Genomic DNA, 18575 nt, shown 5'->3' with positions numbered 1-18575 from the left:
TTTAGTTCATTCAGTAGAAGTATATCATTTTAAATGAATACAATTTATATGATCGAAATATAAATATATACATCCCGTTAATATACATGTACATGTTATATATAGGGGATACTGAATGGTTTCCCGTTTCTTTATTGTATTTTTGCCGGTGAAATATAGAAATAAATCTTATATTTTCACTGCAGCGATGAGGCAGAGACCTATATATAGAGAATAAATGGTCAGTGTCTTAAAATATAAGCTGTATTTTGGCGAGGGTAAAGAAAGACAACAAGTGGCGAGCCTTGGCGAGCCACTTTTGTCTTTCTGTCCCGTTATTATTAATGTTCTATTTAATATATTTAATATATTTATTATTAATGTTATATTTAATGTTCGCCTTTTAAACGTAGTTTCACTTTGAAGTAGGTCAGTCGAACTGACGCACGTGCTAAGATTCCAAAATACAGCTGTTTTCCGTCACTGCCGTATACAGCAAAAATATATACGGTGGGTGTATTACGACAATGCGGTGGCAGTTGCAGGATAAATAGAGAATACATGGTCAGTGTCTTAAAATATAAGCTGTATTTTGGCGAGGATAAAGAAAGACAATTTTAAGTGGCGAGCCTTGGCGAGCCACTTTTGTCTTTCTGTCCCGAGCCAAAAATACAGCTTATATTTTAAGACACTGACCATGTATTCTATTTATCCTGCAACAGTCATTAAAATAATCATCAAAAATAATCATTTTTAAGTGAAACGGTGTCAAAAAAGACAGAAATATGTTCGCCTTTTAAACGTAGTTTCATTTTGAAGTAGGTCAGTCGAACTGACGCACGTGCTATGATTCCAAAATACAGCTGTTTTCCGTCACTGCCGTATACAGCAAAAACATATACGGTGGGTGTATTACGACAATGCGGTGGCAGTTGCAGGATAAACTAATATATAGGTCTCTGGATGAGGTTTATAAGTTTATGAAATGCAATAAAAAGAAAATTGAATGGTTTCCCGTTAAATATAACACATATGACAGAATATTTTTCACGAGTACGACAAATATCGATATTCTGTCATACTCGTGAAATACATGTACATTTGTATATGTTATATTAAACGGGAAAACATTCAATATCCTCTATATGTTACATCTACACTGTATATTCTATTAGATTTTTCTCCCTTTATTCATACAAGAGCCTATTTAAAAAAAAAAAAAAAAAAAACGACTCTTAACGTTTGGCGCTTATTTTTGGTAAAAAATAACATTTTTATACCGAAACGACTTTCTCAAAGTTGGCCTACCGAATTATCTTCCGCAACATCCGTCCAGCCACAAGATACACGCGGACGGTGCAGTTGGCTTGTGCAGGTAAACAAAAACAAACAAAACTCACACACACACAAAGAAAATCATCCGTGCCTTCCTGGAGACAAAAAACCCAACAGGTATCGCCCCGAGTAGGAATCAAACACCCCCTCCTGAAGCGGTAGGAGTGACCGTGCTTGACGGCGACAAGAGTTACCCGTCATCCGATCCGTACACAATACATGCATGGATCCCTTAGGTACATAGATTCCTATGTACGTACGTGTAGTTTTAGTACATATTCTCAGAGACTTGTACATCATGTATATATGGTATATCTACGTCTCTGATATTCTAATAATAGTTATTTTTGAGTTGATGGAAATATTGGTGGGTAAAATACTAGCTGGGAAATTGGAGTTACATGGAACGCCCACATGGAACGGGATTCCCAAAATTTTCAAACCGAAAGTAGATCATTTTACGAATTGAAAAAATAACCATTTGAGCGGAACGACGCTCTAAGCAAATCTATATAACTTTTCGTTATGATGAAAAATAAGGGAATATATAATATGGTTATTTTATTCAGTTGTAAAATTTACTTTAGATATCAACAAATCGACATGTAACAGAAGGTATTAGATACATGTGCGTGTCGTAAAATTAACTACTTCAAACCGAAAGTGGAATATGGCGGAAATTCAGAAGAGGCCCTCTCCTACGATTTCCGTCTACCGGTTTGTATTAAGATTTTTGTATGTTATTAGTATAGGATAGTTACTCTTATTATGAAATAGCTTACTTGACGGTAATTTCTTTTTAATTCCGAATCTACTGTACACTGCTGTAACAGGAGCGTGTCGGGCCCAGTCTGCGTACTGTACGTCAAATTGCACCCGACTCGCCCTTGTGGACCAACAACCCAGGTTCGATGGGTAACTTGTATCTGTCGTATAGAGAGAGATCAAACGCCTTGAAGTACAATTAACAATTTATAAATGATGACATAAACATTTACAACATGAAATTACATAGAAACAGACAACGCATAGGCCTAGCTATATAATAAATATCCTAACCTAAAACCAACCCCCATACCTGTACGACCTAACTAAACCCAACATCCCGACTACTACTACCCACCCAAGTCCCTACATACCCTAACGCTACATTAGTACTAGCGAGAGAGACATGACAGCACTGCTACTACCAGACTAGCCTATACTTAATGCTGTGTGTTTTACCAACGGTATGTTCTCAACTGGTTCACTTTATTGAGATTAATAATAGGATGCAGGCTGTAAGCCTCTATATCCAAATTTCAAGTTTCCTGTATAATGATGTTAATTATCCTTTTCACTCAGATACACTGTAGTAATGCAAGTACAAATTATAATAAACCACAGAGGCAACCAAATCCTCACAGGGGCTTGACATGATTTTCCAAATGATGATCCATACATGTATATATATATATATATATGAAACGTTCTGTTTTAAGAACGCCGATGTGTGCTAAGTTATATATCTATTTATTAGCACAATGTATCATATACACTATGTGTTGGTGATCCAAAGATATAGATTTGAATTTCCTGTCGTAGTTGTACCGGGAGAAATATATATATATATAACATGGTAACACAAGTGACCAAGGAAGACAACTTTTTGACTCGTGCCCTGACCGGGCCTCGAACTCACGATCTACGGCACCCAATCGCCTAGCCAGAAATACCCGCAGCTTATACCGCTGCGCCACATTGACGTTCTTAAAAAAGAAGGTTTCAATGGCGCAGTGATGGTCGGCCCGATACCCTGACATGATCATTGTGGAAGTTGTCTATAAGATGATATGAATACCTGGATCGCAATATATTTATATATATATATTTATCCTGCAACTCGCCAAGGCTCGCCACTTTCGTCTTTCTTTACCCTTGCCAAAATGCAGCTTATATTTTAAGACACTGACCATGTATTCTATATGTATTAGATCATCATTTGGAAAATCATGCCAAGCACCTGTGAGGATTTGGTTGCCTTTGTGGTTTATTATAATTTGTACTTGCATCAATTCAGTGTACCATTTGGAAAATTGTGCCAAGCCCCTGTGCAAATCCTGCTACTATTGTAGTGTAAAAGCATTTGACACTTTTGAATGTCTTTTCCCTGACAAAAAGTCATAACCGCTAAATAACATGGCAATACAATTCAGTTCTTTAAACAAAATACCTTTTTCTTGTAATCAACTATCACAGATTGGAGGGCAATGTAATTGAAAAATAATAATGCATATGTTATTTCAGAAACTTATCCTGATGAAGTAGCTGGGATACAGAAAGCAGAAGGCTTGAAAGGAATAAAGACTGTCAACATTGAACTAGGACAGTTACACAGAACTATGTCATCCGCGCTCACAGAACTAGGTCAACCACGTACACAGAAATAGGTCAACCACATACACAGAACTAGGTCAACCACTTACACAGAACTAGGTCAACCACATACACATAACTAGGTCAACCACATACACAGAACTAGGTCAACCACATATATAGAACTAGGGCAGCCATCCACAGAACTATAAGGTCAACACCTTAGATAACAAAGTCAACTGCACAGAAAACTAGGTCAGCCACACAAATAAATAGATGACCTGCACAGTAGATTGGGTCAACACAGAAGCTTTAAAGAAGGTCAGTCAGCCAGAGGACCAGATCAACTACAAACCACAAACAACTAGCAGTCAGTAGCAGATGGAATGTCTTCAGGACGTAAAATCATGACATTGTATCGTTGGTTTCATTTGATGTAGCAGCTACCTGAACCAATATAAGTTCATGATGGCGAGTGCTGATGATGGAAATGGTAAGTAAATTTATATTCTATAGAATCTGTAGAATTCACAGGGATTCTCTGGGATGTTTTGGGTCAAGAATATAGTTACAGGAAAATTTGGAAGGAGACAACAAGGAATCTATAGGATTCAGGGAAATTCTCGGGAATATGGTCCAAGATATTACAGGGAAATAAGTAACTAAGGCAATTTAAAAGTAGCGAGATAAATAAGATTGGGACAGATCTTTTGGGACTCTTCTTTTTTTTGTTAAGGTGACCAGCATAGGATAAACATTGGAAATGCTGGAGTTGTGCAAGTTGCTGATGATGCGGTAATGATTTCTAGACAGAGTGATTGTCCACCACAGATTGAAGTGCAGCATCAGCCATCAGATCACCCAGGTAAGTATAAACACATGTTTATTCAACATAATACTATGACACAAAATTTAAAAAGGATTTTTGATTTTACATTTTGGCTTTATATTGGTCATGGCTGTTTACAAATATTATTGGCTGCTGCCAACAAATGTATATGGTTAGTCCAAATAAATCACAATATTTCACACTGTCCACAACTTCAAATATGAAAATTGACAATACAAATGTGACTATACTGTCATCAAGTGCACTTAGTACATGGCTCTGAGAACAGTGGTCAAGTAACCTAACCAAAAGTATAAATACTGATCTGTAGTTAAGGTTGTGCAAAGCGCGAATGCAAACTGGACAAGATTGATTTATTAAATTACTATATCTTGACCACCGGCACATCCAACGGGGAGGAATGGGAAGCCGCACAACTCAACCGGCCATGACCAATTCCTAACTAAAGTAATTATGAAAAGTCTTTGTAAATCAAACTACAGTGGGTATGTGTTGCCTTTGTTGGCTAAGAAGTACTCTAACCCACCTTGAAGAACATTAAGGAAAATACTGTTTCAAAATTCAGATAATTAAGTGTACTTTGTTAGCGAGGAACAATCTCTCATTGAGATTAATGTCTGGGTTTCTAAGATAAAATTTCCCCAAAGGAATTCCTTCTTTTTCTACTGCACTATTTATTCATTGTTTTAGCCCGCTCCACAGCTTCACTATTGACTGAATACCTGTAACTTAAGTGAGGTAAAACTTGTGAAAAAATATTTGTTACACCTTGCATTATATTAGTTACCAGGTATATGTAACAAAGTAAAGTAGCAATCTTTGTCCTCAAATCAAACACAGAAACTCTCCCAATATCATTCCCACCAACATGAAGTATGAGATAGTCTGGGTCATCCATCACCTGCCTAAGAGTGTTGATCTTCCTCTTCACCAAGTCTTAACCCAGGCCACTATATCCTTGCCATATAATCTCAGCCCCAATACTTTCCATGGGACCACTGGGCCTTTTGTATGAGAAAATGGAGGCTCGCTTGATGATGGAGGAACCCAAACACCATATTTGGATAGCTACAAAATCTCATATACCATGTCAACAAGGACAACATTAAACATCAGACCTCCATCGACCTGCCATTTTAATTGTCTTAGCTGAATGACCTACTGCTGCAGCTGCTGAAGCAGCTCCTATTCTAAAAGAATGAGTTTTAAATCTACTTATTTGGTCTTTTCCCACAAAACACTGCAATGCCTTCTCAGTCACCTTGTGCTTCTGTAAAACCCCTTCTAGCACCTCTCTCATGACCTGCGATATGTGCCCATTTTCACTAGTTTGTTGCTCAGTCGTACCACAAAATATCAATAAATTAAATAAAAATCCTTTAAAATGTAAAAAATAAAATTGTCAATAAGCCTAAATATTCTTAATAAATACATTTTCATTCACTGATATTTATAATGAATGCTTTCAAATTAATTTAACAGCTTCATTTGCCCACAGATTAAATTGGCTGCCTGTCTGCCTGCACAAATTCCTTCTACAGTCAATCAATGCTATCAATCTCCAGTAACTGCTTTCTGACAATCAAAACTTCTTTGTAATTGTAGCTTTATAGTTTTTAGAAAATTATTCAAGTTTTTAGAAATTTTTTCAAATTCAACCAATAATTCAACATAAAATTATACAATATAAAGGCTCTCTATGAATTTTTGTCTTACCCGCGTCTAAACTTTCCAAGAGGAAGTCTAATTGGCAACGCCCCCTTTATGCGTTTTATTGTTATAGCTCTTTAATATTCCAAGCATCTAAATTCCCAGTATCAAGGGAAGCAACTCTTACTAAAAATTGATGAAATTCATCATTTGACAGAAACCAATACTGACAAAACTATATTAATATTATTTACTTCAAATGACAAACAAATACGACAATGGAACAAATCCAGTGGAACAAATCCAGCTCAAAATATCTGCAAACAAATTGTAGAGAGATAAAAGGCAGTCTTTTTTCAATGACCCCGTCTATTTAAAAGCAGTAGATGTTAGTATTGAGATTCACACCTGCGGAATTATGTACTTTTGTACTGCATTCAATTAATCTACATCCCGGATACTCAAGAGGTTACTTTCATGTTTTCTATTTGCATCACTGGAATATCTCCAGGTAAAGTTGAAGGTTGTGTAACCATCGCCTTGTGGACAAATCAAAAAGACTAATGTTTCATCCCTTGATTTATAGCAACTTAATCTTGAGGTTACTCTACTGTTAAATAAATTGACTGGCTTTGAACTTTATTGTAGCTCCTCTGTAATTTGTAGAAGAAATGCATTAGCATAGTGATTGGTCCACTTTCTCCCGGCACTAAGGGGGATATGACATATTCTAGAGATGCTGAAGGCAAAAGGGAATGTAATATATACTAAAGTATATACTTGAAATTATAATACATCTTTAAAACATCATTTTATTAGTGATTATAATCTAAAAGTAGATAGATACAGGAACTAAGTTTGAAAAATGATTTAAATACATTGATTTGATCAATCATCTTTACTTATAGATAATGTGACTGAGGAACTGAATCAATTTGACATCAATATAGGCAATGCATCAAGTCTCAAACAGAGCAGACATGTGGTTGCTGTGACAAATCAAGAAGAAGCACGCCCCCCCTTGTCTAGGGCAGGTACATACAGTAGTTATATCCTCAAGGTTACCTGGTTACTGGTAGGTTAATATCCAGGTACATAGTTATATCATCAAGGTTACCTGGTTACTGGTATATACAGGTACATAGTTATATCATCAAGGTTACCTGGTTACTGGTAGGTTAATATCCAGGTACGTAGTTATATTATCAAGGTTACCTGGTTACTGGTAGGTTAATATCCAGGTACGTAGTTATATCATCAAGGTTACCTGGTTACTGGTAGGTTAATATCCAGGTACATAGTTATATCATCAAGGTTACCTGGTTACTGGTAGGTTAATATCCATGTACGTAGTTATATCATCAAGGTTACCTGGTTATACTGGTAGGTTAATATACAGGTACATAGTTATATCATCAAGGTTACCTGGTTACTGGTAGGTTAATATCCAGGTACATAGTTATATCATCAAGGTTACCTGGTTACTGGTAGGTTAATATCCAGGTACAAAGTTATATCATCAAGGTTACCTGGTTACTGGTAGGTTAATATCCAGGTACATAGTTATATCATCAAGGTTACCTGGTTACTGGTAGGTTAATATCCAGGTACATAGTTATATCATCAAGGTTACCTGGTTATACTGGTAGGTTAATATACAGGTACATAGTTATATCATCATGGTTACCTGGTTACTGGTAGGTTAATATCCAGGTACAAAGTTATATCATCAAGGTTACCTGGTTACTGGTAGGTTAATATACAGGTACAAAGTTATATCATCAAGGTTACCTGGTTACTGGTAGGTTAATATACAGGTACAAAGTTATATCATCAAGGTTACCTGGTTACTGGTTGGTTAATATACAGGTACATAGTTATATCATCAAGGTTACCTGGTTACTGGTAGGTTAATATACAGGTACATAGTTATATCATCATGGTTACCTGGTTACTGGTAGGTTAATATCCAGGTACAAAGTTATATCTTCAAGGTTACCTGGTTACTGGTAGGTTAATATACAGGTACATAGTTATATCATCAAGGTTACCTGGTTACTGGTAGGTTACTATCCAGGTACATAGTTATATCATCAAGGTTACCTGGTTGATGGTAGGTTAATATCCAGGTACATAGTTATATCATCAAGGTTACCTGGTTACTGGTTGCCTAGGTTAACATACAGGTACGTAGTTATATCATCAAGGTTACCTGGTTACTGGTAGGTTAATATACAGGTTCATAGTTATATCATCAAGGTTACCTGGTTACTGGTGGGTTAATATCCAGATACATGGTTATATCATCAAGGTTACCTGGTTACTTGCAGGTTAATATCTATTACATAGTTATATCATCAAGGTTACCTGGTTACTGGTAGCCTAGGTTAATATACAGGTACGTAGTTATATCATCAAGGTTACCTGGTTAATGGTAGGTGAATATTCAGGTTCATAGTTATATCATCAAGGTTACCTGGTTACTGGTAGGTTAATATCCAGGTACAAAGTTATATCATCAAGGTTACCTGGTTACTGGTAGGTTAATATCCAGGTACATAGTTATATCATCATGGTTACCTGGTTACTGGTGGGTTAATATACAGGTACATAGTTATATCATCAAGTTTACCTGGTTACTGGTAGGTTAATATACAGGTACATAGTTATATCATCGAGTTTACCTGGTTACTGGTGTGTTAATATCCAGGTACATAGTTATATCATCAAGGTTACCTGGTTACTGGTAGGTTAATATACAGGTACATAGTTATATCAGCTACCTGGTTACTGGTTGGTTAATATACAGGTACATAGTTATATCATCAAGTTTACCTGGTTACTGGTAGGTTAATATACAGGTACATAGTTATATCATCGAGTTTACCTGGTTACTGGTGTGTTAATATCCAGGTACATAGTCATATCATCAAGGTTACCTGGTTACTGGTTGGTTAATATACAGGTACATAGATATATTATCAAGGTTACCTGGTTACTGGTAGGTTAATATCCAGGTACATAGTTATATCATCAAGGTTACCTGGTAACTGGTTGGTTTATATACAGGTACATAGTTATATCATCAAGGTTACCTGGTTACTGGTAGGTTAATATACAGGTATGTAGTTATATCATCATGGTTACCTGGTTACTGGTGTGTTAATATACAGGTATGTAGTTATATCATCAAGGTTACCTGGTTACTGGTGTGTTAATATACAGGTATGTAGTTATATCATCAAGGTTACCTGGTTACTGGTAGGTTAATATCCAGGTACATAGTTATATCATCAAGGTTACCTGGTTACTGGTAGGTTAATATACAGGTATGTAGTTATATCATCAAGGTTACCTGGTTACTGGTAGGTTAATATCCAGGTACATAGTCATATCATCAAGGTTACCTGGTTACTGGTGTGTTAATATCCAGGTACATAGTTATATCATCAAGGTTACCTGGTTACTGGTGTGTTAATATCCAGGTACATAGTTATATCATCAAGGTTACCTGGTTACTGGTTGGTTTATATACAGGTACATAGTTATATCATCAAGGTTACCTGGTTACTGGTAGGTTAATATACAGGTACATAGTTATATCATCAAGGTTACCTGGTTACTGGTAGGTTAATATACAGGTACATAGTTATATCAGTTACCTGGTTAATGGTAGGTTAATATCCAGGTACATAGTTATATCATCATGGTTACCTGGTTACTGGTAGGTTAATATCCAGGTACAAAGTTATATCATCAAGGTTACTTGGTTAATGGTAGGTTAATATCCAGGTACATAGTCATATCATCAAGGTTACCTGGTTACTGGTAGCCTAGGTTAATATACAGGTACGTAGTTATATCATCAAGGTTACCTGGTTAATGGTAGGTGAATATTCAGGTTCATAGTTATATCATCAAGGTTACCTGGTTACTGGTAGGTTAATATCCAGGTACAAAGTTATATCATCAAGGTTACCTGGTTACTGGTAGGTTAATATACAGGTACATAGTTATATCAGTTACCTGGTTACTGGTAGGTTAATATCCAGGTACATAGTTATATTATCAAGGTTACCTGGTTACTGGTAGGTTAATATACAGGTATGTAGTTATATTGTCAAGGTTACCTGGTTAATGGTAGGTTGATATCCAGGTACATAGTTATATCATCAAGGTTACCTGGTTACTGGTAGGTTAATATCCTGGTACATAGTTATATTATCAAGGTTACCTGGTTACTGGTAGGTTAATATCCAGGTACATAGTTATATCATCAAAGTTACCTGGTTACTGGTAGGTTAATATACAGGTACATAGTTATATCATCAAGGTTACCTGGTTACTGGTATATATACACATACATAGTTATATCATCAAGTTTACCTGGTTAATGATAGATTAATGTACATGTACATAGTTATATCAGTTACCTGGTTACTGGAAGGTATAATAGGTATATAACACCGACAATGAAGAACAGAAGTTAGTGGTTAATCACTCTACAGTACAGTTAGTGGTTAGTCACTCTACAGTGCAGTTGGTGGCTAGTCACTCTACAGTACATTTGGTGGTTAGTCACTCTACAGTACAGTTAGTGGTTAGTCACTCTACAGTACGATTAGTGGTACGTCACTCTACAGTACGATTAGTGGTACGTCACTCTACAGTACGATTAGTGGTACGTCACTCTACAGTACAGTTAGTGGTTAGTCACTCTACAGTACGATTAGTGGTTAGTCACTCTACAGTGCAGTTAGTGGTAAGTCACTCTACAGTACGATTAGTGGTTAGTCACTCTACAGTACAGTTAGTGGTTAGTCACTCTACAGTACAGTTGGTGGTTAGTCACTCTACAGTACAGTTAGTGGTTAGTCACTCTACAGTACAGTTAGTGGTTAGTCACTCTACAGTACAGTTAGTGGTTAGTCACTCTACAGTACAGTTAGTGGTTAGTCACTCTACAGTACGATTAGTGGCTAGTCACTCTACAGTACAGTTAGTGGTTAGTCACTCTACAGTACATTTGGTGGTTAGTCACTCTACAGTACAGTTAGTGGTTAGTCACTCTACAGTTCAGTTAGTCACTCTACAGTACAATTAGTGGTTAGTCACTCTACAGTACAGTTAGTGGTTAGTCACTCTACAGTACGATTAGTGGTTAGTCACTCTACAGTACAATTAGTGGTTAGTCACTCTACAGTACGATTAGTGGTTAGTCACTCTACAGTACAGTTAGTCACTCTACAGTACAATTAGTGGTTAGTCACTCTACAGTACAGTTAGTGGTTAGTCACTCTACAGTACAGTTAGTGGTTAGTCACTCTACAGTACAGTTAGTGGTTAGTCACTCTACAGTACAATTAGTGGTTAGTCACTCTACAGTACAGTTAGTGGTTAGTCACTCTACAGTACAGTTAGTGGTTAGTCACTCTACAGCACAGTTAGTGGTTAGTCACTCTACAGTACAGTTAGTGGTTAGTCACTCTACAGTACAGTTAGTGGTTAGTCACTCTACAGTACAGTTAGTGGTTAGTCACTCTACAGTACAGTTGGTGGTTAGTCACTCTACAGTACAGTTAGTGGTTAGTCACTCTACAGTACAGTTAGTGGTTAGTCACTCTACAGTACAGTTAGTGGTTAGTCACTCTACAGTACAATTAGTGGTTAGTCACTCTACAGTACAGTTAGTGGTTAGTCACTCTACAGTACAGTTAGTGGTTAGTCACTCTACAGTACAATTAGTGGTTAGTCACTCTACAGTACAGTTAGTGGTTAGTCACTCTACAGTACAATTAGTGGTTAGTCACTCTACAGTACAGTACAGTTAGTGGTTAGTCACTCTACAGTACAGTTAGTGGTTAGTCACTCTACAGTACAGTTAGTGGTTAGTCACTCTACAGTACAGTTAGTGGTTAGTCACTCTACAGTACAATTAGTGGTTAGTCACTCTACAGTACAGTTAGTGGTTAGTCACTCTACAGTACAATTAGTGGTTAGTCACTCTACAGTACAATTAGTGGTAAGTCACTCTACAGTACAGTTAGTCACTCTACAGTACAGTTAGTGGTAAGTCACTCTACAGTACAGTTAGTCACTCTACAGTACAGTTAGTGGTTAGTCCCTCTACAATACAGTTAGTGGTTAGTCACTCTACAGTACAGTTAGTGGTTAGTCACTCTACAGTACAGTTAGTGGTTAGTCACTCTACAGTACAGTTAGTGGTTAGTCACTCTACAGTACAGTTAGTGGTAGTCACTCTACAGTACAGTTAGTGGTTAGTCACTCTACAGTACAGTTAGTGGTTAGTCACTCTACAGTACAGATTAGTGGTTAGTCACTCTACAGTACAATTAGTGGTTAGTCACTCTACAGTACGATTGGTGGTTAGTCACTCTACAGTACGATTAGTGGCTAGTCACTCTACAGTACAGTTAGTGGTTAGTCACTCTACAGCACAGTTAGTGGTTAGTCACTCTACAGTACAGTTAGTGGTTAGTCACTCTACAGTACAGTTAGTGGTTAGTCACTCTACAGTACAGTTAGTGGTTAGTCACTCTACAGTATAGTTAGTGGTTAGTCACTCTACAGTACAATTAGTGGTTAGTCACTCTACAGTACAGTTAGTGGTTAGTCACTCTACAGTACAGTTAGTGGTTAGTCACTCTACAGTACAGTTAGTGGTTAGTCACTCTACAGTACAGTTAGTGGTTAGTCACTCTACAGTACAGTTAGTGGTTAGTCACTCTACAGTACAGTTAGTGGTTAGTCACTCTACAGTACAGTTAGTGGTTAGTCACTCTACAGTACAGTTAGTGGTTAGTCACTCTACAGTACAGTTAGTGGTTAGTCACCCTACAGTACGATTAGTGGTTAATCACTCTACAGTACAGTAAGTGGTTAGTCACTCTACAGTACAGTTAGTGGTTAGTCACTCTACAGTACAGTTAGTGGTTAGTCACTCTACAGTACAGTTAGTGGTTAGTCACTCTACAGTATAGTTAGTGGTTAGTCACTCTACAGTACAATTAGTGGTTAGTCACTCTACAGTACAGTTAGTGGTTAGTCACTCTACAGTGCAGTTAGTGGTTAGTCACTCTACAGTACAGTTAGTGGTTAGTCACTCTACAGTACAGTTAGTGGTTAGTCACTCTACAGTACAGTTAGTGGTTAGTCACTCTACAGTACAGTTAGTGGTTAGTCACTCTACAGTACAGTTAGTGGTTAGTCACTCTACAGTACAGTTAGTGGTTAGTCACTCTACAGTACAGTTAGTGGTTAGTCACTCTACAGTACAGTTAGTGGTTAGTCACTCTACAGTACAGTTAGTGGTTAGTCACTCTACAGTACAGTTAGTGGTTAGTCACTCTACAGCACAGTTAGTGGTTAGTCACTCTACAGTACAGTTAGTGGTTAGTCACTCTACAGTACAGTTGGTGGTTAGTCACTCTACAGTACAGTTAGTGGTTAGTCACTCTACAGTACGATTAGTGGTTAATCACTCTACAGTACAGTAAGTGGTTAATCACTCTACAGTACAGTTAGTGGTTAGTCACTCTACAGTACAATTTTTATCTGATAATCTGTCTGTTCTTTACTACTTTATCTCCTTTTGGGATAGTTTCTGTTGTTGAAAAATCCACAAAATATGCACACTTTATCCAATGAATACATTGTTTTAGGCATGAATTGGGTTGTGATTAGTGTGGTTGACATTTGGTATACATGTATATATATGGATATTATTTATTCAGTTACACTCCTCCATGACAGGTGCTGAGGGAACAAATTCAGGCAAACTTTTGGAACTTGTATTTAGATTGGTTGGATGAACTGTCCATCTAAACATGTATGACATCTTACCAGCCACTGTCAGATCTTCATTATGTTGTATTTAATGATGACCTGTATTTTAATTGCTTTCTAATCAATAGTACTTAAATGATTTTGTGATTGGTACTTGAGAGATTTGCTTTACCCTTTCGGTTTAAGGAGGAGACAAAAGCCTTGAAGTAGATGGCACACAAGAGTTAGTAGGTCAAAACGACAAAAGTACAGACACTCGGGAGGACTGGATGTATGCCAGAGGTCACAGCATGGGTGAAGCCAATTCAAAGAGACTACACTTCTGTTATCACGAAGGTTTAGACTTGGTACAGATAGCAAATTGTTGTACCTACATAGAATTGAACATCAACCCGGAGCTTGTGCAGAAATTACGAAACCAGGGACTTCTCACAGGTAGGTCAACACTTACAGGTAAAAAAGACGTCCATATCTCACAGGTAAGATTGATACATAATCAGGTTAAATATCTCTCAGGTAAGATTGACATATACAGATGAAATAGACCTCTATATCGCTAGGGGAGGATCAACACATACAGGTAAAAAAATCCTTGTCCCTCAGGTAAGATCACCACATACAGGTAAAATAGACCTCCATATCTCGCAGGTAAGATCAACACATACAGGTAAAATAGACTTCTATATCTCACAGGTGAGATCAACACATACAGGTAAAAAAATCCTTGTCCCTCAGGTAAGATCACCATATACAGGTATAAAGACTTTCCTATCTCTTTGGTAAGATCAATACGGGTTACAGGTAGAGTATGATTCAAAGAGAATGTTTTGATGAAATGATGAGCATCTTTTAACCATATGTGCAAAGCAATCTGAAGAAATGGTTGCAAATGTTGAAGTGCATTGTAGAACCTAGCTGGGCTCTGTTGCTTGTGTCCTTGTGACTATAAGGGAATGCTCAAAAGACAAAGTAGAGTCCCATAGGTTTCAGGCTATGATGCAAGTGTAGAGCCTATGTCTATTGGTGAGGTAGTAGTAGTAGCTCACCTTGCCTGAAGGACCAAGGTGAGCTTATGCCATTCTGGAACAGATCGGAATTTGACCAAATTTGGTAAAAAGCATCCTTATGGGATGGGGACTCAAAATTGTACAAATGGTGGGGGTCTTAGACTTAGGGACAGGCCAAAAAGGGTCAATTTGGCTAAACGACTTCTCCTCTGAAACTAAGGAATGGATATTGCTCATATTTGTCTGGTAGCATCCCCTTGGGGTAATTATTCAAAATTGTACAAATGGTGGGGTGACCCCCCCCCCCCCCCCCCCCCCAGGGGTCTTAGGGGCGGGTCCAAAACGGGTCAATTTGGCTAAACGACTTCTCCTGTGAATTTAAGGAATGGATATTGCTCATATTTGTCTGGTAGCATCTCCTTGGGGTAATTATTCAAAATTGTACAAATGGTTGGGTGACACCCCCCCCCCCCCCCCCCCCCCCGGGGTCTTAGGGGCGGGGCCAAAAGGGGTCAATTTGGCTAAATTTGATATATAATAACGACTTTTTCTCTGAAACTTAGCAATGGATATCTCTCATATTTGCCTGGTAGCCCTTGGGGTAGGGACATAAAATTGTACAAATAGTGGGGCTGAACCCCTTGGGGGCTGAGGGGAGGGGCCAAAAGGGGTCAATTTGGCTAAATTGACATTTTTAGAATTACAATAAAACCAATGTTCATGTACCCATATAAAATGCTTATGATATATTGACATATCAATACCAGTGATAAATATACTTGAGCATCATTCTTGTTTCATATCTCATGAAACCAGGTGAACGATACAGGCCCCCTGGGCCTCTTGTATAAAGTTGTAGGGTAGTATTATATAAAGCGGTGAGGTAGTATTATATAAAGTAGTGAGGTAGTATTATATAAAGTGGTGAGGTAGTATTATATAAAGTAGTGAGGTAGTATTATATAAAGTGGTGAGGTAGTATTATATAAAGTAGTGAGGTAGTATTATATAAAGTAGTGGGGTAGTATTATATAAAGTAGTGAGGTAGTATTATTAGCTCACCTGGTCTGAAGGACCAAGGTGAGCTTATGCCATACCGTTGCGTCCGTCGTCCGTCCGTCCGTCGTCTGTCGTCCGTCGTCCGTCCGTCCGTCAACAATTGACTTCTTCTTCATAACCACTGATCAGAATTTGACCAAATTTTGTCAGAAGCATCCCTATGGGGTGTGGACTCAAAATTGTACAAATGGTGGGGCTGACCCCCCAGGGGTCTGAGGGGCGGGGCCAAAAGGGGTCAATTTGGCTCTATTAATATAAACGACTTCTTCTCTGAAACCAAGCAAAGGATATCGCTCCTATTTGCCTGGTAGCATCACTATGGGGTGAGGATTCAAAATTGTACAAATGGTGGAGCTGACCCCCTAGGGGCCTGAGGGGCGGGGCCAAATGGGTCAATATACCTATATTGATGTTAACGACTTCTTCTCTGAAACCAAGCAATGGATATCGCTCATATTTGCCTGGTAGCATCACTATAGGGTGGGGATTCAAAATTGTACAAATGATGGGGCTGACCCCCTGGGGGCCTGATGGGCGGGGCCAAATGTTGTCAATTGGGCTATATGGATATAAACGACTTCTTCTCTGAAACCGAGCAATGGATATTTCTCATTTTTGCCTGGTAGCATCACTATAGGGTGGGGATTCAAAATTGTATAAATGGTGAGGTTGACCCCAAGGGGGCCTGAGGGGAGGGGCCAAGAGGGGTCAATTTGGCTAAATTGATATGAACAACTTTTCTTCTGAAACCAAGCTATTGATATTGCTCATATTTGACTGTTAGCATCACTATGGGGTGGGGATTCAAAATTGTACAAATGGTGAGGCTGACCCCAAGGGGGCCTGAGGGGTGGGGCCAAGAGGGGTCAATTTGGCTAAATTGATATGAACAACTTCTCTTCTGAAACCAAGCAATTGATATTGCTCATATTTGACTGTGAGCATCCCTTTGGAGTTGGGATTCAAAATTGTACAAATAGTGGGGCCGACCTCCGTTGGGGCTGAGAGGTGGGGCCAAAAGGGGTCATTTTGGCAGATTTGACATAAACAACTTTTTCTCTGAAACTAAGCAATGGATATCTCTAATATTTGACTGGTAGCATTCCCTTGGGTTAAGGATTCAAAATTGAACAAATGATGGGGCCCACCCCCTTGGGGCTGAGGGGCGGGGCCAAAAGGGGTCAATTTAGTTAAATTGATATAAACAACTTCTCTGAAACTAATCAATGGATATCACTCACATTTGTATGGTAGAATGGTCATGGGGTTGGGATTCAAAATTGTACAAGGGGCTGAGGGGTGGGGCCAAAAGGGGTCAATTTGGCTAAATTGATATGAACAACTTCTTCTCTGAAACAGCTCATATTTGACTGGTAGCATTCTTTTGGGTAAGGATTCAAAATTTTATAAAGGAAGGAACTGACCTCCCGGGTGCAGAGGGCGGGGTCAAAAGGGGTCAATTGGTTTAAACAACTTCTTTTCTGAAACTAAGCAATGGATATCACTCACATTTGTGTGGTATCATCCCTAAGGGGTTGCGCCAAAAGTCAATTTCATTTTATGAATTAATGCATTTTTTGGCATACCTCACGTACCCATATAAAATGCCTATGATATATTGACATAGCAATACCAGTGACAAATATACTTAATCATCATTCTTGTTTCATATATCATGAAATCAAGGTGAGCGATACAGGCCCTCTGGGCCTCTTGTATAAAGTAGTGAGGTAGTATTATATAAAGTAGTGGGGTAGTATTATATAAAGTGGTGAGGTAGTATTATATAAAGTAGTGGGGTAGTATTATATAAAGTGGTGAGGTAGTATTATATAAAGTGGTGAGGTAGTATTATATAAAGTAGTGGGGTAGTATTATATAAAGTGGTGAGGTAGTATTATATAAAGTAGTGAGGTAATGTTGTATAAAGTAGTAGGATAGTATAATGTTAATAAAGCATTTTATGATGTTTTATTTATTCCAGTTGAAATACCATTACCCAACGGTCCGACTCTTGTGACATTTAGGTGGGGTAGTTTGGAGGCAAACAGAGAATATATCCGATGTGAACTCAAGGCAGAGCTACAGGACGAATGGAAGTGTATAGATTGGGAAAACGAATATTTAAAGTCACTCCTATGTAATAGTGATTGTCAAGTGGAAAAAATTGTGGAATATTTCTATCAAATGTTTAATGCTTTAATCTTAAAGATAGAAAATGGTTGTCTGTTGTTTAAGATTCTTGTACAGGATATGGACGCCTTGGATAGGCTGTGCACCACACAGAGTCTAGATAAAATAGCGAAGTTCCTGGACAAACTCTTTTTGACCAATGAAATGAGACGAAGGACTGGTGATCAACAGGTGTTCAGGGTCAGACTAATTAACAAAGGGTTCAGGGCTAGGCCTGATACAAAACACATGATTCAATTTGACACAAGGGCAAGCAGGTTTGTTTGATGATTTGTTCTGTTGAATAGAACATGTTTTGATATACAAATATGTATAGTAGTGAGGAATTCTGACATGGTATT

The 18575-nt window shown here is 38.0% G+C and overlaps 1 protein-coding gene across 1 annotated transcript in view; it reads left to right on the top strand.

Annotated features, from left to right (window-relative positions):
* The first annotated feature begins 1960 nt into the window (after positions 1–1960).
* Positions 1961–18575, top strand: part of LOC117333999 — an 87413-nt gene continuing 70798 nt past the window's right edge. Inside the window, exons 1-6 of the mRNA XM_033893419.1 lie at positions 1961–2031; positions 3601–4162; positions 4406–4534; positions 7078–7203; positions 14162–14410; positions 18026–18491. Of these exons, the coding sequence (XP_033749310.1) occupies positions 4135–4162; positions 4406–4534; positions 7078–7203; positions 14162–14410; positions 18026–18491 (998 nt within the window). The 5' untranslated portion in view covers positions 1961–2031; positions 3601–4134. The remainder of the gene's footprint in view (positions 2032–3600; positions 4163–4405; positions 4535–7077; positions 7204–14161; positions 14411–18025; positions 18492–18575) is intronic.

This window comes from Pecten maximus, chromosome 9 (genome assembly GCF_902652985.1).
Source record: "Pecten maximus chromosome 9, xPecMax1.1, whole genome shotgun sequence".
Taxonomy (NCBI): domain Eukaryota; kingdom Metazoa; phylum Mollusca; class Bivalvia; order Pectinida; family Pectinidae; genus Pecten; species Pecten maximus.
This window is presented reverse-complemented; position numbering and strand designations above follow the sequence as displayed.